At 26.7% G+C, this 24,696-nt stretch overlaps 3 protein-coding genes across 3 annotated transcripts; 2 read left to right on the top strand and 1 right to left on the bottom strand.

The window, feature by feature from the left end:
* Positions 1 to 8,745: 8,745 nt before the first annotated feature.
* On the top strand, positions 8,746 to 12,689 carry LOC128955092 (putative glycerophosphocholine phosphodiesterase GPCPD1 homolog 2). The gene is made up of 11 exons (XM_054300728.1): positions 8,746 to 9,192; positions 9,307 to 9,629; positions 9,716 to 9,863; positions 9,975 to 10,165; positions 11,197 to 11,289; positions 11,368 to 11,460; positions 11,565 to 11,583; positions 11,681 to 11,820; positions 11,915 to 12,045; positions 12,151 to 12,447; positions 12,551 to 12,689. The coding sequence occupies exons 1-11, from the start codon at positions 9,099 to 9,101 to the stop codon at positions 12,591 to 12,593; spliced, it is 1,572 nt and encodes a 523-aa protein (XP_054156703.1). The 5' UTR covers positions 8,746 to 9,098; the 3' UTR covers positions 12,594 to 12,689.
* A 3,079-nt stretch (positions 12,690 to 15,768) lies between these two features.
* LOC128954879 (uncharacterized) lies at positions 15,769 to 20,631 on the top strand. The gene is made up of 9 exons (XM_054300484.1): positions 15,769 to 15,821; positions 17,898 to 18,188; positions 18,266 to 18,367; positions 18,459 to 18,695; positions 18,800 to 18,949; positions 19,024 to 19,119; positions 19,202 to 19,353; positions 19,424 to 20,044; positions 20,137 to 20,631. Exons 2-9 carry the CDS (start codon positions 17,985 to 17,987, stop codon positions 20,456 to 20,458), a joined length of 1,884 nt encoding a protein of 627 aa, XP_054156459.1. The 5' UTR covers positions 15,769 to 15,821; positions 17,898 to 17,984; the 3' UTR covers positions 20,459 to 20,631.
* A 1,755-nt stretch (positions 20,632 to 22,386) lies between these two features.
* Positions 22,387 to 24,342, bottom strand: LOC128955259 (crossover junction endonuclease EME1-like). The gene has a single exon (XM_054300908.1). The coding sequence runs from the start codon at positions 24,251 to 24,253 to the stop codon at positions 22,445 to 22,447; it is 1,809 nt and encodes a 602-aa protein (XP_054156883.1). The 5' UTR covers positions 24,254 to 24,342; the 3' UTR covers positions 22,387 to 22,444.
* Positions 24,343 to 24,696: the final 354 nt, after the last annotated feature.

Here is a 24,696-nt window from a genome sequence, read left to right as displayed (position 1 = left end):
TCCTGTTTTAGGTCTACTTTAATATAACCATATTGAACAGATGTGGCGTCAGTATACACTTCTATAAAGTATTTTGAGTTTTCCGGATATATCTGTGAGGCTAAGCTAATTATCTGTCTTTTATCTCTTGGGTTTTTAAGCAATATCAAATAGTGACAATTTAAACTAATTGTCCTCATTTGGGACCCTTGATGAAATATATTTTGTGATATAAATATCACACTTATATTCATATGATGACTACCTTTAGTAAATAAATTTGCTAATTTAACATTATTTCCCAACTCAGTCATCAAATCATCAATAACTATGAGATGAGGTTTAATCTCTTTTACTTCTTCTTCATTGGGTAGGCCTTCAATATATTGTATATCACAGTCAGCAATAGATTTAGTGTACAAATCTTGCCATTGTCCGTATGCCCACACAATTTTTAACTTATTTGGTATATCAGTAAAATATAAAGTTTGTTTATAATTCTCCAATATATTTCTAAGTAGTACAGTTTTACCACTACTTGTAGGTCCAGCGACCATACAAGTGAATGGGTGTTTAAATGAAATGTGTTTTCGATCCACTTTAATGCAATTCATTTTAAATAAATAAAACATAGGTTTAATAATAAAAAAATTTATTCATCTTTTATAAAATTTTATACATTTGATTTTGTATCAAATTTCCATTCACAGGTAGCCAATTCAGACAAGTATTTTACTAATTTGTTAGTATCTTCTGTTATACCATTTTTATGTCCAATTGCAGTCAGTCTATCGACGATGATTTTCAATCCCGGCTCTGACAACATATAAAATTTCATGTTTTTCAAACGAATCAATTCAGTTTGAATGCACTGGTCTTGTTTTGGTCTTTTTATCGGTGGCTCTGAAATAATATAAAAATTTCAATATATAATTAATAAAATATATTAATTTAAAATACAATACCTTCCAATAGTTTTCTTAAATAACTGTCTTTGAAGTGTCGTTTAGCCATAGTTGTTAGTGAATATAAAATAATTTTATTGAAAACATTACTTTATATAGTCAATAATGACCTGAATATGTATACTTAGTTTTATTTTTAGATGCTAATTAATAGTAAATGTAAATAAATTAATCATAAAATAGTTTTTAATCACATTTTATTTTAAATAATTTCAAATAATTAGTACAATATTATAAATAGAAATAGTATTAAATAGTTAAAATAAACAATTTATTCAAATAATTGCAAATCTCTAAACAATAGTATAATAAAGTTAATATATTTTTAACATTTATTCATAAAATCCATAGGGAACTGTTTGATAAATAGGGTGTCCCCTAACAATCCTACGTTTTTCAGACACTGCTTGATATATCTTATTTACTTTTGATGTCGTCACATTGTGCAGTTGATCGGCCCTGAAGCATAATTGTGGAGCCAGTGTTGTGATTGGTGTATTGTTAAAGTAGTGCTGAGCAGTCTCTTTAACTCTTTCAAAGTTTATTTTATGTTTCACTTCCTCAGTGATTGAGATGCCTTTTACTTTAACTTTTTGAATCACACGGCCATCACCAGTAACGACTTGATATCCATAGTTTTTGGGTCCACATGAAGTAAATGAGTTGATATACGACCCTTCTCTGTAATCCTTTTCAATCTCATCGGTCATATCTCCGAGGAAATCACCGATCGGAGGGTCGTACCAACCTTTGGTAGGGTCGTGACGGTAGATTACAGAGTCTGTATCAAAATACAGTACTCGTCCCTTTGCTGAATTTTCAATTCCGTGTAATTCACGATACAGATGTATACGTGCATTACCGGTAACCATAGATGCCAATGCAATGTTTGTATTACCAGCAGATGAGTAGTTGTCGTCAATATATTGATAGTTGACTAAAATAGTCTCATCATTGGGCATAATTTCTCCTAATGTATTGTATAATTTATAAATTAGTATTTTATTATATTTTTAAATTATATTTAAACTAACCTTTTATTTGAATTTTAGCATCCGATATAATACTACGGTATGCGTCATATGTTTTACAAAGTTTAGTTTGTTTTTGATTGGGTCTTTGAGCCAGTTTTCCCCACAAACTATTAAGCATTAACTTTGCAATAAAGCGAAGACCCGGATTTGGTGACATCTTATCGAACTCCAAATCCACACCTTCTCGTCTTTGATACTCACTGATGTAGTTTTGTTTCAACTCATCAGTAGTACAATTATCAGGCCATCCACTTGCCTCTGTCTTGAGTTTAAGCCATTGTTGTATGTATGGCTTAAATATTTCATTTGTTTTGCGATCGTAATGCAAAACCTCATATATTTTGATAATTTTGTATCCCATTTCAATTGCTAATTTAAGCTCTTCTGAGTACCAAGTACTGCTGATAGCTCTCTCTTTATCGCTATGACTACATTTGTTAGGGCTCATATCTTTTGCACATTGATTGCATAATGCAAACACTAACTTTTTGGTCTCTGATTTTAATGGTAATACAGGAATGTATAGATCTTTAGGTGGTAATACTTTACATTTAATGAATCCAAAGTAATTATAAATTGAGGTGTCGATAAATTTACTGATTATAGATGGATGACCAATAGGGTATTCGCATTTTGAAAGTACAGTCGGATACAGACTGCACACATCTTTATATTTAATCAACTCTGTACCGGTACTGTCGGCGTTGAAGTACAAATTGTTTGTACGACCACCATAAAACGACTCACGTATGTTTGCGTGACCTATTTTGTCAATTGTTTTATAGTATGCCATACGTTTTTTGTGGAATGCTTTGAACTCAACATCAGTTGTCAACAGTTTATCGAAGTCGTGCTCCCAAATAGATGTCACTTTGAAACCTCTAGACTTGTAATATGTTTCCTAAAAATATATAAATGTAAGTAAAATTGTATAAATACAATTATTTATATAAATACCTTTTCAATTGTTCGTTGATAATCTTTAATAGGATCTACTTGCTCATTGCCATCATAGGTGTTTCTATGACTAAACAGATGGGTACATTTTTGACATCCATGCCAATAGCAACCATTGAACTCAAATATCTCTCCGAGTACACCATCTCGAATACAACCATCAGCATAGTTCTGTCCAATTCTCATCTCTCTACAGATCTTCACACCTCTCTTCTCCTCCATCCAATCAAGCCATACATTGCCTTTGTTTGACTTGTGGCGCCCGTCAATATATCCATTGATGGGTGTGACACCAATCATGTCATCCTTTAGTATTTTAGCTCTAAAATACTCAAGTCCAACACCTGCTAGTGTAAATCTACGTGTGATTGGATCCAATCCGGTGAATCCTTTGAAAAGTTTGCGGAACTCCATGACAGCAATTGTGAGTACAATTACATCATTTAGACAATACTTTTTGATTTGTTGTTCAAAATCCCATAAGTAATTGTTTGCTTTGAAGTCATTGTACCACTCCACACACTCTTTTGATGATCTCATTTCATCAATACCAAAGTGTTTGATATCTGGTATCTGACCCGAGTAGTTGTAGTTTTCTTTTCTGTTGAAGTGATGGGGAAAAAATCCTTTACTGACAATGTGTTGAAATCCAAACGATTTAGGAAGTGAAGCCAATGGTTGTTGGAAATAACTCAGTGAGTCGATGAATGACGTGTTGTTGTTTGTAATTTTGAGTATTTTCATACCATTCATAATGATATCACTCGGATCACCAAATTGTCTTTCAAACATTTCCTGGAATATGAAATGACCATCATATCCTCGGAAATTGTGTGCTATGACGTATAGCTGTGCTTTAATTTTTGAAGCTCTGATAGCGACATCTTTGAACAAATAGTCTGAAAACTGTTCAACTACATTATCTTTATAAAATGTACGGATACCATATCCGCACACTTTACACCCATCATTTGGTTCATCGATAGAGACATCGCATCTTTTCGCCATTTGTTGGTAATCCCAACACTTGTCGCAAACACATACTTTGTAATAAAAAAGTAATTTATATATATTATTAATTTTAATATAAATATAATATGTAATAATAACTTACATGAAATAAGAAGATTAGGTTTGTGATCATAAAAACCGTTATTTTGGGCTATTTGTTCACTTTCAATGTCAAAACAAACTATTAGTTTGTTTTCTTTGTCCTCTTTTTCCAACTTTTTTACATTCAAAGGTTTTATATAACATAAATGAGGTGTTTCAGTATAATAAACTTTACATTTATTACATTTGAGGTGATAGCAAACATGTTTTGCTCTTCTATCAGTCGAGTATTCAACATTACAATTAGCGCATGTTTTAGACTTAACTTTGCAGATATTGTTATTTTTATGATTTTGATAACATATATCATTTGCATAACTGCGATTGCATAAATCGCAATCTACTTTATCACCTCCGTTGTCACATTTGGGATAAGTAGAACAGTAGTTACACACATACTTACATGTGTGATTAATTTTTTGATGTTTTGTTAAACAATATTTACACAAATCAGATATCTGTGTGTATGCATTGATGTCTTTAATAAAATTATAATGTCCAGTGTTTTTACTGTAGTCGATGTGTTCAATGAATAATTTGTTGGGAAAGTCTGTAGAGCCTTGAAATAAATAGTTGTCAACATTTGATGAATCAATAATTATTAACTGTAATCCTTGAGAACCGTCAGTCAATGCAATAGTGTTAAGATACTCTTGCATTTGAGCCCAATGTTTTTCTCCGAAAGGTTTGTTGAAATCAAGACCGGCCAAATTACACAGCTTTTCAGATTCTTCTTTTTGATATTTGTCTGAATATTTGTTTGCAGTTATTTTTTGCCATTTTCTATTTCCATGAAGTTTTTGATTAGAATAGCTTTCGAGAAACCACATAACTCCAACCCAAACAGCTCTATAACCGCAACCGACATCTGAAATTATATTAATAGAAATATTTGTAAATATAAATTAAAAATTAATGAATAATCTTTTAAATACCATTTTTGTTATCAATCCTAACAATGCATTTTATACGTTTACTTCTTTCACTTGATGTTTCCGGTGGTAGTTGTCTTTTGTTTTTCATATTAGGTCCAGATCCTTCTAGCGATTCAGTTACATAAACTTTCATTTTAAATACGGAGAGCAAAAACTCTGTATTTGATTGAATTAATCCAAATATTCTGTTTGCAAACTCATTTTTATCAAACTGTGAGATTGCTTTACCACCCATATATAGTGGTTTATTCAAACCCTGTGCTTCAATTACCACACTATAATAATCATTTGGTGAATGATTACGGAACGCCGGTCGTACCAACGACTCATACATCTCATTTATTTGGTCATTTAATTGAAGCAAATTATCTATTGAACCCAAATTATGTTGAAATCGGATGTCTTTACGGTGCTCTTGTCTCTTAAGTTTAATGTATGAATGGGTAGACTCATTCAATACATGAAACTTGACTAATTGTTTAACTAAACAAAAAATTTAATTATAATAATTGCATAATAAGTTATATAATTTTTAATACATACCTGTATTGTCATTGTTGTCATTGTTGTCATTGTTGTCATTGTTGTCATTGTTGTCATTGTTGTCATTGTTGTCATTGTTGTCATTGTTGTCATTGTTGTCATTGTTGTCATTGTTGTCATTGTTGTCATTGTTATCATTGTTGTCATTGTTATTGATTGCTATGTAGTCGGGTGGTGTATCCACGAGTGAGTCCTGACTTTGATTATATGACTCATCAGCACCAGCACCCTCTTGTACTGGTAAACCATAATTATTGTTGACCAATAAATTAAGGTTCACGTAGAAGTCGTCAGTGAAATCATCGCTAAACATGTCGTCCATTACATCAGGTATTTCGTCATCCAATTGTTCTCTAGGGTCAGGTATTGCGTCGTCCATAGGGACATCCGACTCGACCGTTGACTCTGGGATATGCGCGTTGTCCATTGCGTTGAATTGATCGATAAAAATAATAGTTGAAATACTGTAAAGTATACTTTTATAAAATTTGTTAAAATATTAGATTTTATAGAATAATTTATTATTTTATAATTAATTAATAAAAATAATTTTTATTTTTATTAAGTAATTATTTTTTAATTTTTCTTAATATTTTTCTATTTATTTTCTGAATTCTGAGTTTTTTAAAATTATTTTTTTAAATATTTTAAAAATAATTTTTTTTGAAGTTTTTTTTTTGAAAAGTTTTTTTTTGAAGTTTTTTTTGAAAAGTTTTTTTTTTCAAAAGTTTTTTTTGAAAAGTTTTTTTTTTGAAGTTTTTTTTTTGAAGTTTTTTTTGAAAAGTTTTTTTGAAATTTTTTTTTGAAAAGTTTTTTTTTTTGAAAATTTTTTTTTTGAAAATTTTTTTTTGAAAATTTTTTTTTTGAAAAGTTTTTTTTTGAAAGTTTTTTTTTTTTTTAAAATTTTTTTTTGAAAATTTTTTTTTGAAAATTTTTTTTTGAAAAGTTTTTTTTGAAAGTTTTTTTTGTGCTTACTTTATTTTTTTTTATAAATAATCACAAATTATAAATTCAAGACTCAGTTATACACTGATATCTTCCACTGGCGAGTTAATTTGATGTATGTTTGAATACAATGCTAGCCTCAATCCAATGTATTCCGTACTACAGTCTATAAGACACTAATTTGTTAATTTGACCGCTTAATAGTTAATTTTTCATAATTATTTTTTTATTAGTTTAAACATCATATTTTTAAGCATCTTTTAAGAATAAAAAATTTTAATTTTAATTACAATTAAAAAAGTTATTAACAATTTAAGTTAATTAATATATACAGTATATGTAATATTATTGCAATACAGTATGTACATATTATTTCAATACAGTGATGTCATTATATTACATGTATTGTATGCAATAATTAATGTTAGTTCGGGTAGTTGGTCAGTTCGGGTAGTTGATCAGTTCGGTTAGTTGGTTAGTTCGGTAAGTTGGTCAGTTCGGTAAGTTAACCAGTTCGGGTAGGTGGCCAGTTCAGGTATGTGGTCACTTCGGGTGGTTGGTCAGTTTGGGTATTTGGTCAGTACGGGTGGTTGGTCAGTACGGGTGGTTGGTCAGTTCGGGTATTTGGTCAGTTCGGGTGGTTGGTCAGTTCGGGTAGTTGGTCATCAGTACGGGTAGTTGGTCAGGTTAGGTTCGGGTAAGGTTCAGGTAGAGGTAGTGGTGACGTCATTGGTGTAGTACACTTAGGTTAGGTTAGGTGGAGTCACGTGATCTCCGTCACCTATTCTCCGTCATACTGTTATATGGGGGAAAGCACTGTGCTTTCCCCTTCCGTCACCCTTATGTCGTAACTACTAATAATAATAATTTTATTTTAATTTTCTTTAATTTATATCACTAAATATTTATGTCACAAAATATAAAAACCTGATATATTTTAATAATTATGTATAAATGTTATCTATAAATGCTATCTGTAATAATAATAATAATAATAATAATATGCTTAATTTGTGATATCAATTTTATAAATCTAAGTTTATATAAGTTTAATTTTTAATCTTTATAAATTAAATTGGTAAAGTTTATTTTAGTTATTTTTAAAAATTCAAATTAAAAATCTCAATTTTTTGTTATCAAAATTAGTTTAATAGTTTAAACTAAAATTTTACTTTAATTTCATTTAATCTATTAAATCATATGATAATATTTGACAAACTAAAATATGTTATTTATTTTAAATTACTATATTTGGTAGAAACTTAGTAAAAAGTTTAAAAATATAAAACTACAAATACATATTACTATACTTATAATAGTACTGTATATATATATATATATATATTAATCTAGAATTTTTCCAATAATTTCAAAACAATATTATCATTAAGTAAAGCAAACAATTTTTGTCAATAAAACATTTTTAAAAAATAGATAAAAACATTTTTGCTTTAATCTAATGATGATTTCCTTTAAACAAAAAAAAAATTTGACAAATAAAATCATTAATTGCTTATCATAACAAATTTTTTTATAAAAAATCATACAGTTTATTAGATAATAAGCATAAACATTGTAACTTAATAAAAAAAATATTTTTAAAAATATTAAATAAATGTACAAAATTTCTTATATATTACTACTATATTAATACAATGATAGTAAATTAAATATGTATTAAAATTTAAAGCATAAATAGAGATTTATTAATATGTAATATTATATATATATAGTATACATTATATACTATATATATAAAAATAAATAAAAAATAATATATTTATAATATCTGTTATATATTTATAGTATATTCTGTGTATACAGAGCTGTCAATTGAAAAATCGCGCCACAAATGGTGTGTTTGAAGTATAAAAACATCATTTGAATGAAAATGTGTGACGAAATGTGTTGTCATTTTTTAAATAACAGTTTAGAGTTGAAAACTTTTATGTTGTTTTGTGTATATAAAATAAACAATCTTTTTAATAGTATCCGATCCGATAGTTTTTTAAAATTTAATTTAAAAAAACTATTACTCTGGTAATCCAAAAATGAATTATTTTTATAAACACTATTAATTAACACTTGAATTTTATAATTATTTTTTTTGATACTGATTTGTAACTGTATTATCCGATCATTTTTTAAAACCATAAATTCACAATTACCCGATCCGGTTAATCCACTCCCGGTTTCTGTCATCTCTAGTTGCTATCATTATTACAGTATATACACAGTGACTGAGTTTCAATGATTTACTACAACTGTATTATAACTTAGAGTTTAACTACAATTTGTGTCAAACAAACTGATTGTATATTTTGTTTGATATTATTATTATTATTAGTCAAACATTTTATAGTCAATCAATCAATCAATTGATAACCAGTTTTATTGGTCTATCATTGGATCACTTGATATATCACTCAAATAATTGTGATTCAAATCACTTGATATTTGTTTGACAATACAGACAAAAAAATAATGAATTGATTGAGTTGTTTGATATATCACTTCCAGAGTGTCTTCAAAAGCTTTAGAGTTGTGTTTTTAAGAGGTCTTTCCACAGATTTTTTTTTGGTCCATCATTTGGTTTGTGACCACAAGACTCGTTTGACATCCTTCTCATGATTGCCACAGAGATGACCACTCAAATGGATACGACAACGACAACAACAATTGGCAACAGAATCGAAGAGAATATCATTAATATCATCAAAAGTAAGACCACAACAACAACCACACCATCTATTCTTCAGTTTCTTATATATATATATATATGATATTTAACAATACAATTATCGCCACTTCTTATTATTCATTCGTAACCAATAGCCGACAAATGTCTTGATTCGGATCTATTTATAAAACGAAATGAAATACAAATCCATCTCAAACTCTACAACTCTATAGATATTACATCCCGTAGTCTGAAGTCATCGGCCGTCAGACTACGGGTATCGATGTATCAGATGTTGCCGAAAGATGCCGAAGCCTCTAACGATGGATCAAATTTTGGTCTCCAATTGACGCCAATCGAGTTGTCCGTTCAGAACGACAAGGAATCGCTGTTTGCACCGCAGGAACCGTTCGGACGTCTGTATTCACCGAAAGAATATCTGATATATCGGACAAAATTTACCGAAATGGACGAAGTGGTACATTAATATTAATTGATGATAATATGGAATCAGATGATTATTAGGTGATTATTATGTGATGTTTTTGCTATTCTTTACTAAAGGCGTTCACAATTGAACTCTTGACCGACGATTCCGATCCGAAACGGATTGCATTTTGCAATCTGTTTGCCTCGCATTTGAAGGACACTAATGGAGTCATATCGATGTCATTTAATACCGAAAACGGCAAAATTGTCGCTCAATTGCACTGTATTTTAGACATTTGTTTTTTATCATTATCTGTATTATAAGATTTTTGTTTGTAATTTGTTGTTATTGTTATTGTTTTTTTATTTGTGATCACAAAAACAAATCATTTAGTTGAATATCTGATTATGAATCCGATTAAGTGTACCGAAGATTTTCACGAAAAAGTATCGGTCGAGAGTTGGCTGACACACGCCAAGGGCTACGATGTTGGCCATCGGGGCGCCGGTATTGCCCGTCGGACCGATCGTATTGAGAATATTCTGGAGAATACTATCGCTTCATTCAATTTTGCAAGTCTTCACGTAAGTCGTAGTCGTTATTATTCAAAAAAAAAAAAAAAAAATAATTAAAATATCATTGCGTGGCAACAGATTCGATGATTTTTGATTTTATATTTTGTTTGTTTGATGTCATTATTTATTATAAAAAATATTTCATAAATTTTTATAATAGTTTATTTTTTTATAAACGATAAACTGTTTTGCTTGTAATTAATATCAATTGAAATATTATGTAAATAATTTAATTCATGGCCTAACATATTAGATACAAGTATTTATTATACAGATGTTTTGCTAATTTAAAAAAAGATTAATTTACTATTTAATAAGTTAGACTATATAGAATAAAAGTATAAAATTAGCTATTTTTTTGAGGAGATATTTATTTATTGTAAAGCAAATATTTATTGTCAATCATAAAAATTAAATGTTAATGTATAACGACTTTATCGGCAATTATCGCAAAAATTTAAATGACATATCTCTTCGATAGCATTAATGATAATCACATCAAAAAAAAAAAAAGTTTTATAAAAATTATTATTATTTTTTTTTTTTAAAAACTACCTAATTGATTTTTATAAATTCAAGGCTAAGCTTAATTTTTTACAATTATTATTATATTAGTAATTTAAATTTTAGCATTTAATAATGACATATATTTTTTTAATTATTATAATAACAACATTTAATTTGCTTTTATATAAACATTTTATTAGTGGAAAGTTTATCATAATTATCATAGTTATCATAATTACATCAAAACATTGCTTGAATAGATAATTATAGAAACTTTTCTAATAGATTATAAACAAACAAAACTTAAGTTGAATAAATTTTTAGTAAATATCTTTTATATTACGGTATTTTTAAATGATTTACAAAATAATTACTTAAATTTAATAAAAAAAATATAGGCGATAATTAATTGTACATTTAAAAAATGATATAGCGCAGTTGACCAACAACAAAAAATGAGCCAGTAACTTAATATTATTTATTATATAATTAATTATTATTATTATTATTATTATCCATGGTTACATTAATAGGGCGCCGACATGGTTGAGCTGGATGTCCAACTATCCAAAGATAAGATACCTATCGTTTACCACGACTTTAATGTCAATATTATAATGAAAAATGTATGCAAATTATAATTCATTAATATCTAATTATCTGTAATTGTTTTAATTAATTAAACGAAATAAAATAAAACACAGAAACGTACAAAACTGGACTCAGGAAGACCATCGACAGAAGTACATACAATGGCTATTAAAGATCTGACATTCAGTCAACTACAGAGTCTTCAGGTAATTTGATTTGGTTTTGATTGACAATTATAGCGAATGATTGTATTTTTTTCAAAATAAAACAAAATATTAATACATGTTTTTTGTTTGTTTGTTAATTACAGTCTATGCCTGTCATTAAAGGTATATTAAATCTAATTAAAATAGTTTTAAATTACATTTATAATAATTAACTCTTAAATGTTTGTCTCATTTATTTATTTACTTAAAAAAATAAAAGAAAATAAAGTTTACTACGATTTTGGTGACGAAGACCAGAGCGAAGAGCACCTACCGTTTGCTAGTCTTCAGAAGGTCTTGGAAATGGTTGATCCAAAATGTGGTGCAAACGTTGAGATTAAATATCCTCAAGAAAAAGTCGTAAGTTTTATATGAAAATATGTTTTTTGTTATTGTTGTGTTTATTATTTTATTATTATTATTATTAACTATTTATTATTGTTATATATAAAAGTGCGGTCAATGGGAGGCGGATAAGACATTTGATTTGAACGAATACGTGGACATAATATTGTCGATTGTCTTCGAGTTTGGCGGCGCTCGCAATATAATGTTTTCATCGTTTCATCCGGATATCTGTGCCCTGTATGTGACTGAACTGATCACATACAGCATGTTTGACTAATACAAGAATCTGAATGACACTAAAACTTTCTGTTTTTTATTGTTGTTGTTGTCCTCACCTTTTAGGCTCAAATACAAACAAACCCGATATCCGGTACTATTCCTAACACAGGGACTGACCGCAAAATGGCCGCCATTTAAAGATTACCGTGGTAGTTCTATTGAAATGGCCGCATATTTTGCCCAATGTGTAGGCCTGGAGGGTGTCAATGTTCACGCAGAAGATATCATCAAAGATCGATCACTAATCGGTTTTGTCAAATCAAAGAATTTGATTCTGTTCTGTTGGGGCGATGATCTCAATGATACCAAACTCATATCGGAGCTCAAAGGACAGGGTGTCGATGGTGTCATTTATGATCGGTTTGTTTAGTGTTTGTTATTATTGTAATTATTGTGTCATATATTATAATATACAGTAAAATTAATTATCAATAATTGATATATATTTTTGTTTAATTAACAGAATCGACATTCTTTGCGCTAAAGGTTTTTCAAACTCCAAGTAAATTGAAATCATCGGAAAAAATATTACCGTAAACTCTAAAATTGTTGGTCACATTGGTTTACTAATTGGTTTATTGTTTAATATATATATATAGAATAATCAAAGTTTGATTGATTAATTTTGTTTATAAGCAAATATTTTTTAAAAAATATATAATATTACCGATATATTCGGGGTTTTCAATATTATTATAATTAATTAATGTAGAGATATATAAGACTACTAAAAAAATAATTGTTACATTTTTTTTATTTATTTTTCTATCAATGCATTTATCTATCTCTGAATAACTATCAATGTTTCAATTTAATCTTACAATAATAATTTGAAGACATGTTATTTTTAGGTTACTAGTCTTTTAGATATTTTTTCACACATAAAAATATTTAATTGGTTTTAAATTTTTGATTTTATTTTAATAATGTGTTTACTATTTTTACTCTTCTATAATATACTATAGGAAATAATTCTTTGATATTTATTTTTATAGTTATCTTATTTTTTAAAATTAATTATTACTTAATTTATTATTATGTTTGTTTGTTTGTTTGTTTGTTTACTATACATATATTTGTAAATAATTTATACTTTAGTAGAAAAATTTCTATTATAAATTTTAAATTAAGATTTTAAAAAAATACATTACTTTTAGGGATTAAGTGAATTATATCATGAGATTTGTATATAATTCACAAAACACAGGTCAATGCTATGCAATATCATCTTTATTTAAGATTATTTTATGACATTAAAAATATTATTCACAAATAAAACTATTATTATTATTATAAATTATATTATGAAAAAGTGTGTGTTCTTTGTTTTATGAAAATAATATTTATAAAAATAAGAAAAAACATTTTATTACTGATATTTTACATAATATGTTTGCATACATTATAAATAAATATAAGTTCATTATTTTTTATTATTATTGCAATTTTATTGTTTGTTGCTCTCTCTCTCTCTCTCTCTCTCTCTCTCTCTCTCTCTCTCTCTCTCTCTCTCTCTCTCTCTCGCTCTCGCTCTCTCTCTCGCGGTTGTCATTCATTGAAATAAAACACATCATTAAGATATTAAGTTCAATGGACTATAATTTCAGTGCGTTTTTTGTGTCTAAAAGTTTTTATTTTATTTTTTAATTTGAAGATCATTTTTGTCTCTCATTGATGGATACCAGTAATATATAATTTTATATATAATAATTTTTTTTATATAATTATACATATAATTTAATACCATTATATAAATTACTAAAAAATAAATATTTCCAGTAAAGTGTGCATATATAATATTATTAAATATTGCAATATATGTAAATGTATAAAAAAAGCATTAAAATAGATAAAATATTTTATCTAAATTTTAGTAAACAATTTAGTTTATTGTACTTGAATTTATATTACCGTAAATGAATAAATTAAATAAAACTAATTAAAACAAAAATGTCAAAATATTTATCATAAACAATAATATGAGTCAATAAGTACAGGTAATTATTAGTTATTATTATTATTTTTTTAGTACAATAAGTAATAAAATGTACTCTTTATACAGATTTTTATATCTGGGTACTAATAATATATATCACCTGTATATCATAAATATAAATAACTATTTAGCCAATAACTTATATAAAATTTATATATATATTTTAAAATCATATATTGTGTAAATGTTATATTTTTGTGAAAAAAAGTTTCATTGATTAACATACACTATATATTGTATTTGATTAAACAATGAATCATTTTTTAAATAAAATATTTACACAACAAATATGTTTAGCACTTTAAGTGCTTAATAATTTTTTTTGATGATTAATTAACATAAGTTTTAATTTTTATAATGTATTACAGTTTTAAATTTATATGTATATAAACCATATATAAAAAGTGATTATTAAAATATTTTTATATAATGCATATAATTGATGACATTAGATGACAATGAATATAAATTTATATATATATATATATATATATATATATATATATATATATATATATATCTACAGTATTTAAAATATAATAAATTATTATCATTACAATTATTGCATAGTAAATTGCTAATAATATGACTATATATAAAAATAAAAATGTGTATAAATTTATTAGATATATGCAATTTTATTAATTTTAATTTTTTTTTGTAAAATAGAAAATTTATTCAAATTTTTGTTTGTTTGTTAACTTATCTAATATAACATTTTTAATTTATAATATAATAAATATAAAAATAATAAAATATTTTTTTCCAAACAATTATTGGTGCAAATGTATTGTGACGTATGGTTTAAATGTCAAACATATGTAACTAAAAAATATATAATTTTTTTTGTGACAATTTGTTTCACATTACTGTACAGTACTTATTGATAGTTACTGTATTGTATAAATATATCACTGTATCTCATATAAACAATTTTAGTACTATTTTATATATATGGAAAAATATGTTAAATATTATGCAATTATATAATAACAAATAGGTACAAATTGTTTACTGTTAGTTAACAGGTATATATAAAATATTATTTTTTAGTAGTGATGTACAGACAAGAGTTTTTTACTGATATAATACTATAATTTACAGTAAAATCTGTTTACTGATTACACACACACACATACTTGTAATTAATATATATATATTTAATTAATTAACTAATTAGTAGCAAATTTACACATAAACAATACAATAATTTTAATTAATAATAAAAACAAAATATTTACTACAAAATAAAATACTATTAATAAACAGATTAACCACTAAATGGTTTGTAATGTAATAAATGTATAGATACTGTAAATTACAAATAATATTGTGTATGTGATTGAGTAGTAGTAGTATTACTACAGTAATACATACTTACAGTGTTTAAGACAATTGTTTTTTAGTGATATTAATACACAAATAGTACTCTAAATGTAATAATCATTGTTATTATTGTCGTCTAAACAAAAAATACATACTTTTATTAAACACAACATTAAATGAGTAATACATTAGTTAACGACAACAACAATACAAGTGTTTTGTTTTTTTGTTTGTATAATACAGTCATTTAATCGTTAAATTTTATGTTTTAATTAATAAATAATCGCCAATTTATTAGTGAAAAATATATATAATTAAAATAAAAAACATTTATATATGATTTTATAAATATTTATTTATTTATTATATGTTTATTTAATTAAATTGTTTGGTATAATAAAGTAAACAAACGGTAAGTCATTTTTTTTAAATAAAATAAAATAATGTATACATTGTTTATATTATTATAATTTTGACAATAAAATTGATCTAGATTACTTCACTAATTATCTATTAATTATGTGTGTATGCTAATAAGCTAATAAATATAAACATGGTAATTTAATTATTATTATTAGTAGTAGTATTTAGTTTTATGATATCATAGTATATGTGGTATTTAAAGCTAATATGAATTATTGAATTAAAAATAATGTATTAATATTTTGTTGTTGTTAATTAAATCTATGTTTTTAATTACAATTTAATTTAACAGACAATTATAGTGTGTTTGTCCCCAAACAATGAGTTCAATGTGTTTATATATAAGTCATATATTTAAATATTTAAGTCATTTTTAATTGATATAATGAACTCTTAATATATTTTGTTTTTTGGATATATTTTTAATTTATTGTCTGATTATTTTGTTTATATATGTTGTATATATAATATATATATATATATATATATCATATATAAGTGTTAAAAATTATGTTTATATCTTAATAAACTCAATTTCCTGGAAAAATAAACATAAATTTATATTAATATATAGATCATAGTTTTATATACAGTATATTAACATATATATGATAGATAACAAAATATTTTTTTGTCAATTGAATAAATTTAATGTTGTATTTATAAAAAATTAAATATTGAAAACTCATACAAATAATAAGTAAAATATATTTTAGTATTAATATAAAAATTTATATGTAGTTAAATGTATATTAAATCGTATGTATTATAATATTATTATTATTATAAAACTTGAATCCTATAAAAAAATTGTATTTTTATAATAACAACAAATAGTTTTAATATCTTATCATTTAATTGTTAACTTTTATTTTTTTAAATAATAACAAATGGTTTTTGCAATTTATAGTCAATTTTGTTATTTTTAACAATAAAGTGCAAATATGTACATTAAATGATATAATTGAACTCATTTTTTATATTAAATAATATATATGTGGGGTATTTACCTGTGTATTAATTTTATTTATTTTTGTTGACACTTATATTCAATCATTTATGTATAAAACAAAACAATTGGATTATTAATTATCATTAAGTTTATGATTACGTAATGAACTGACTTTAATAATTATTGTTTATTTTTAAATAATTATTTTGATATTAATTAGTGAAAAAATAAGTAAATTTTTCTATATTTTACTTATCATGTGTTTTTTAAGTTACAAATTTATTTTAAAATCTAATTGTTAATTTAGATGACTATAATAAATGCAAAATAAGTTTTGTGAATACAGTATAACTTTTAAAAATATTATTAAAATTAAAATATCTACTATCGACTACTTTTATTTATTTATTTATATTAATTTAATCATATAATTTCCTCATGTAATGATGAGATAAAATTATAATTAAAACCATTTGCAATTAAAGTAAAAAATAATATTAAGTGTAGTAAATATTCAATTGAAGGTTTTTATTTTTAAAAAACACATTTGACTTATTAACAGCAAATTTTAATATATAATTATACGCTTATATTAATAGAGTTATGTAAATGTATTCAATTAATGCAATTACGTAAAAGTATTTAATGTTGTGTCTAAAAGTATTTAATGAATAAAATTTTTATATATTATGCTTAAAATTTTCAGTGTATTTAGCATTTTATGCTTTATATTATTATTATTATTACTAATAATTTAGTTGACATTAATTTAAATAACCATTTATGGACCCTAAAAAATTATTAGATAACACAAAAAACTATTAGCATAATTGAAGTTTGATATAAAAATCTTATAATAATAATAATAATACTTTACTGTGTGATTGGTGTTCATAATTAATATTAGTTTTGTTGTTAATAGAGAGAGACAATAGTTTTTTTAACTTTAAATTACAAATTATTTTTATTAATTATCATTATTTAGAGATAAAATAATGATTAAATAGTGATTAAATAGTGATATGCCGTATATTTATGTCGAAAATATTTTTTTTAATGATAACATTAATTAATTATTATTTTTTTAAAAATGTCAATTTTTTATCAATTAAGACTAAGAAAACTGGAAAAATCAATCGACATAACAGTGTTCGCCTTTGTGTGCGATTCTTCATATAATTCTTTAAGACATCACCAAAGATGTCGGCCGATGTAAACTCTTTGTCGTCAATCGCTTCAATGATTAAATGCGATGACAAACCTATTATTTATGATTATAACCAAAGAAGTAGTAGTAAATTATTAGCCTTTGGGCTGACAAACAATATGTTTTCCAATGATACTTCTTGTGCTCTGAACTGTTCCGGACACGGCGACTGCTACAATGGTACCTGTTTTTGTGAGGTATTACCATCGATGACTAATGGATTATCTTTTTTTAAAGCAATTAATTACAACCTGTTTTTTGTTCATTCAAATAGGTTGAATATAGTGGCGGCGCCTGTAATGACCCGAACTTACGCTATTATATTGCTTTTTCGACCGTATTTTATATGATATGTGCCGTGTCTTTCATTCAATTGGTATTTATTTATTTTTTGTTTGTTTAATAAATAACTATAAAATAATGAATGAATTATTGATTTTGTATTTTTTGTTTTAATTAATTAACAGATACTTTGTATAAACTCTGAATTCTCACGACTTAAGCCGCGATCTTTCATACGAGCGCTAAGAATAACGACACAAAAGGCTCTCTATTTTTTCATATGTCTGGCGACAGCCATCCGTGGCTTTTATTTTTCTTCGCCAACAAACGCCAGTCTCGGCTTTTGGGCAGAAAGTCTAATGAGTGCTTATTATCCGGTAGTGTTGAGCGGCTCGTCATTAGTAGTCTGTTTTTGGGCTGAGGTATGTTTTTTTTGTTGTTGTCAACAAAAACCAATAAATCCAATCAAATTAATTGAACAAAAATAGATTTTTAAGTTTTATAATTAATTTTTTTTATTGTAAAGGTTTTTCATTTGCATGACGTGAATGTCGAGAGACCGACATTTTTGAGCAAATCTTTTACCGGATTTATACTCTTCAATGTTGTCACGTATTCCTTATTGATGGCCGAGTTAGTACTGCTCACGTTTGCTAACCCGACTGCAACTGATAAGGTATTGAAACTATTTATTACCAATTAATTTAGTTTAATAATTTGTTTGTCTTTTTTCTCTCTATAATTATCCAGAATTTGTTTTTAAGCATTTTTAATAGCATTTATGCTCTATTGATGCTAATTGTGGTGATATTCTTCCTCATCTATGGTGTCGAAGTCTACTTTAAAGTAAGCAATTTTGATTATAGAGAGAGTAGAGTGATGATGATTATGGTAAGTGATAATATTATTGTTATTATCAATTTATTAGGTGAGAGGCGCTTTCATTCAAGAGGAATCAATTCCTCAAGACTTATCTCAATTACAACAGTCAAGACTCGGTCTCATATCTCAAGCTGTTCTGCTATTAATAACAGTTTTGTTTATGTTTTCCGAGGTTTTGGGCAGTTTCTGGAAAGACAAGTAAACAAATAATTTAAGAAATATTTTTAAAAATCTAATCTTTGATGTGTTTTTATTTTTGTAATAAAAGAGTTCCCGTCTTAAGTCGAAACTATCATCAAATAATGTTTCGAGTGGTCGAACTGGGAGTCGCTCTTTGGTTTCCATGTGTTCTCTGGAATTGCATTCGACCTGAAAGACTATGGATTTTGAATCCACGAAGAATTCTTAAGAGAGAGCCGTCGCGAGACTTTGCATTGACTCATATCAGAGAAGCTGAAGCCCTGGTTTCTGGCAATAATGTAACAATAGTTCGTACCGAACAAAATGGATCGACGCGGACACTGCCCGAGTGCTGGATCTGTTACGATGTCGACCGTAAAGACAGTGGTCCACTGATCCAGCCGTGCGCGTGCAAAGGCGATGTGTCGGCCGTACATCACGACTGTCTTCGCAAATGGCTAATGGAGTCCTACTCTAATCCGGAGAACGTGCGCTGCAAAGTGTGCAACGAGTTGTATGAAGTGGAAAGAGGACACGTTTGGATAACATCGGGTCTAACAATAACCCATTGGTTCAAAACAGCAGCAATAATATCGATAATGTGCAGCGCAGCTGCCGGCACCTGTCTTGTCATCAAAATCTTTGAGCACATGTATGTCAAGACCATTAGCGTCGGCTGCGCTATACTTGTGGAGTATGTGTGTCTCAGGTACGGGTGTTTGTTGTTGTTGTTGATTCAGTGATATACTGTTTTTATAATTGTCATTAATTTGATTTTCTTCTCTATAAATTTAATAATAGATTTTTAGGCTTCAATATGATATCGGCCTACCAACGGGCCAAGTTCTCAGCCATCAAAATAATTGGCCAAAAAATATCAATCGGTAGTACACATAATCATCCAATGATGACGACAATGATGACCACTGTCAGTCAAACGATTCCACACCATCAGCTATGCACGTCGTGTGTGTCAAAACAAGAGTCAATAGATGAATCCATGACATCGTTGTCGTCATCGTCGTCCTCATCGCGCAATGACGACAAAGAACCAAACGTTGAACCAATGGTCATACAAAGTGATCAACCAATCGATACGACAACTATTGTCTGCAATACGTGATTTGGTTTTGGTAAATGGTTTTTTGTTTGTGTCATTGTATTGTATTTTTTTGTGTGTTTGGTTGACAGCCACCTCAAAAAAATGTTTGAAAGTCCATTGCGTTAACCGCTCTAATCGATTGATAATATAATTATAGTATGTATTTGTGTGTATATATTAATATATATAAGTTATTACGTATATATGATTTATTAAAAGCTATTTAAATATTTAAGAGCAGACTTTGGTATTTCATTAAAAGTTGATTAATTAAAAAAAATATATACATTAATTACAAATATGAATTTGTAGTAGTATTGCATGAATACAAATATATTAATACAGTAGTTTTGTAGTATTTTTTGGTTAAATTATTTTTTCCATTTTTTTTTAATAAGCTATGAGTCAACTTAATTAGATAATTATATTTGTCGATTATTAACTAATATATTATATATGAAATAAAATTATTTAGTAATATTCAGTAGTACCTAATATATACTGTACACTGTCTACAGTATATAATGTAAATAATTTACAGATTTATTGTAATAATTTATGTATGTATGTGTTATTTATAGTAGTAGTCTATAATATATTACTAATATACCTGTATAGTGGTAACTTGTGATTACCTTGATAAAATATTACCTGTGTAAAATATATGAGTTGACTCAATTATTAATATTTATTAATCGTAACTTTTCGTATCTGCTAATGATCTATAGATTTTAAAAGTAGTATTTATTATAATTATTATCATTACTGTATTATACAGTAATTAATGATTTAAATATGATAATTATTATTAATATTATTAGATAATTTTTAGCAAATTTTAAATTATAATATAATTATACAAAGCTACTGTACTCTAAATATTTTTTAAAAATAGCTAACTTCATATATATGTACGATTTAGTACTAATAGAAATTATTTTCACTTTTTAATTTAATTTAATTTAGCATATATTTTCATTTCAATTTTATATTTTGATATATAATTTTTATTAGTATTGTTATTATGTCACTTAAACTGTTTGTTAATACTAATAATAATAATCATAATAATGATTATTATTAATGGAGTTATATGTAATATTCCGGTCCAGACATAATCGTTAATATATTATACAAAACTTATCATTTATTTAAAATATTGTAATTTATAATATATTAATATTATATTATATATACACACACATAAAAAATTCATTAGTTTATTCATTATTTGATACCCATATTATATATATATATATTAAATATATAAAACTTATATTTCTATTAAATATAAAAAATATGCGAACAAATCCCTTATAACAAAACAAAAAAACTAATGTTTGAATTCCAATAATTTTATGAATATATTTGATTGCATTGCATCCTGTGATCAAATAATATATATATGATATATAAATAATTTATAATTAATTATTATTATAATAACAATTTGCGTGAAATATATTCATAAAACTAATAATAAGTTTTTTCTATTAGAAAATTTTTAGTCATTAGTATTATTATTATTATATTATAGATAATTTTTTAGATAATCTGTATTTTGAATGACATGGATATTGTGTTTTTAAGGGTTTATTATTATTACTATTAAACGGTTTGGATTTTTTTGGAGAGAGACAAAAAAAAGTTTGAACTTTTAAAGAGCAATCAAAAACAAAAATTTATATAAATTATACTATATTTACAAACAAAACAATAATATAATCAAATTTAAAAATTGTTGAAATTTTAATGTAATTTTTAAATGACAAGCAAATAATATAGGTTTTTATTGACTTAATAAAAATATAGAGTATATATCAATAAAATTATATATATATATATATACAGTACATCTAATGTATTTACAGTGTATATGATATATACATTATATGTAATGAGGTTTAAAATATATATATTTAAAAAAAACTAAAAATAAAATTTACCCGACATTTAAAAAAATATTTGTATCTAATTATTTACATTATTATCATTTCGTCATTTAAATTATAAACTATCCAACATTTTATGACAATCGCGTGAAGTCATAAATGCGTGAATACGTACCGATAGTTCGCGACCAACTTTACGTTCGGTATTTGCACCGTTCGGTCGCTGTCTGGCAATGACCACATCGGCCAACAATAGCTGCGGATTTGACTGTCGGCCGTAAGCTTTCAACAATGATTGAGGAGTCGGATATTGAACGGCAATAGCGTTGGCCACATCGTAGCTAACTCTTGGAAATTGCATTAACTGTCGTTTCCATAGTTTTTCGTGCGATTGTCTATCTATTGGGTCGATAGTTCCTCTTTTGTCGGCCTCAGCGAACCAACCGATATCGTTGTCGAGGTTTTTCTGTTTTCGTGCCACCGACTCGGCCACCGAACGTGTATATCGGTAAACATAAGTGGCCACTTCGGCGACATCGTTAGCCTTAATGACACATACTTTATACTGTGAATCCAATTGCAATAATTGAAATTCCATGTCAATGATGGCCAAATCGAGGTCTTCTCTAGTAATCTCTGGCAACGAATCTCTTCGTCTAACTTGTCGTCTACTGCTCTGATGACCACCAGTTTCTTCAGTGGCATTCAATTCATTAAGTCGTCGTCTGAACTGATTTTGGGCCTTATTTTTCTGTTTTCGGAAATATTGCTCTAATTTTAGTACAACAAGTGTTACGTTTGTTATATCAGTCTTTTTGATTAGTTGTTCAACAAAATTGTAAAGTGTTTCACCAGTTTTCGATACAAATGAATGAACCCATTGTATAAAATCGTTGCCATCGATGACAACCATTATATGATTTTCTTGTACTTCACGATCGGTGACACTTACTTGTGATAATTGACTACTACTTTGGTGTTGTTGTTGTTCAACAATATTCAGACGCTTCCTAATCCACGTAACACTCATTGGCACTACTGGTGTATCAGTTGTACGATAGTTACACTCATTTGTGGCAAACAATTCAATTAACACATCTTTAGTCAAATCATATAATTTGGTATCAATTATTGAAAAACAATATTTATGCGACTCTTTAACTCCTTTACTCTTAAGCACCTCTTTGTGAGCCCTGTCCGCCACTTTCATCAACTCTTTCTTCTCTTTATTTAATATCCTAAGTCTTTCTCTTTCTTGTCTATCATTCAACAACTCTTCGCTAGTCTTTTTCGTTTTCTTTTTATTCAAAATATCTATACTCTTCTTCAGTGAATTTCTGATCATATTTTGAGTCTTTTTTGAACACAAAGGAGTTCTGTTGATAAACGAAGGCTTAATTGGTGTCCAATCGCTGCCTAACGATCGCATCGACTGATTGCCATCAAACGTCTTAAACGATAGATCGCCAACAATCAAAGCGTCGTTATTAACGTCATCTTCGGCGATATCATTGGTATTATTGTCATCGATGTCTTTGTTGTTATTGTCATTGTTTTTGTTGTTATCAACGGGCGAACAGAAAACGATTTCAATTGAATCGTTTGATTTGTCACTTTTGTTGTCGTTGTTGACCATCAAGTGATCTTCATCGTCATCCGAGTCCAATGTAAACGTTTCGTTAGACTTATCGTTGATCTGCTGTACAACCGTTGGCTGAATAGCTATGAAACCAATGGCATCGAGACTATCGCCGAACGGATCGTTTCCATTGGTGTCCACTTCTTCTGTTAACTCTTTGGTCAGTTTTGGCGTTAATTTCGGCGTCAATTTCGGCGACGACTCGTGAGATGTTTTGTCTTTGATTCTCGAAAACAGTGGTAACTCGAGGACCGAGTCGTCGCTATTGTCGTCAAATAAACTCATATTTTATTATTTAAAAGTAATTAAATTATTCATTGATTTATTAAATTTAATTCAATTCATGCATTCATTCATTCAATTGTCGCAAACTTTTTCTCAAAAAATAAACAAAACATTAATTTATACAAAAAATATTTTAAAAAAATAACGTTAAAAATGAATATTAAAAAAACTTAAATTATATAATAGTTTTACAAATCATTGCTATAATAATAATATTATTGTCAAACATTTTGTGTCAAAAAAATAATATAATTAACACAAAAAAAAAATTAATAATATTTACTTTTTTTTTGAAAAAATTGGTTAAACATTACAATAACAATCAAAAACCATTGCTATTGAAAACCCCAAAAATCATTGATAAAAGTAATGCCAGAAAAATAAAAATAAAACTTTTTTCGTCCCAAAAGTAAAACAGGTTTTCAAAACTAAAGGCGCGAATC

This window comes from Oppia nitens, unplaced genomic scaffold (assembly GCF_028296485.1).
Source record: "Oppia nitens isolate AA-2021 unplaced genomic scaffold, nextdenovo-longstitch-racon4-pilon3 scaffold2_pilon_pilon_pilon, whole genome shotgun sequence".
NCBI classification, from domain to species: domain Eukaryota; kingdom Metazoa; phylum Arthropoda; class Arachnida; order Sarcoptiformes; family Oppiidae; genus Oppia; species Oppia nitens.
Note: the sequence above shows the minus strand (reverse complement) of the source record. Positions and strands in the feature narration are given on the sequence as shown.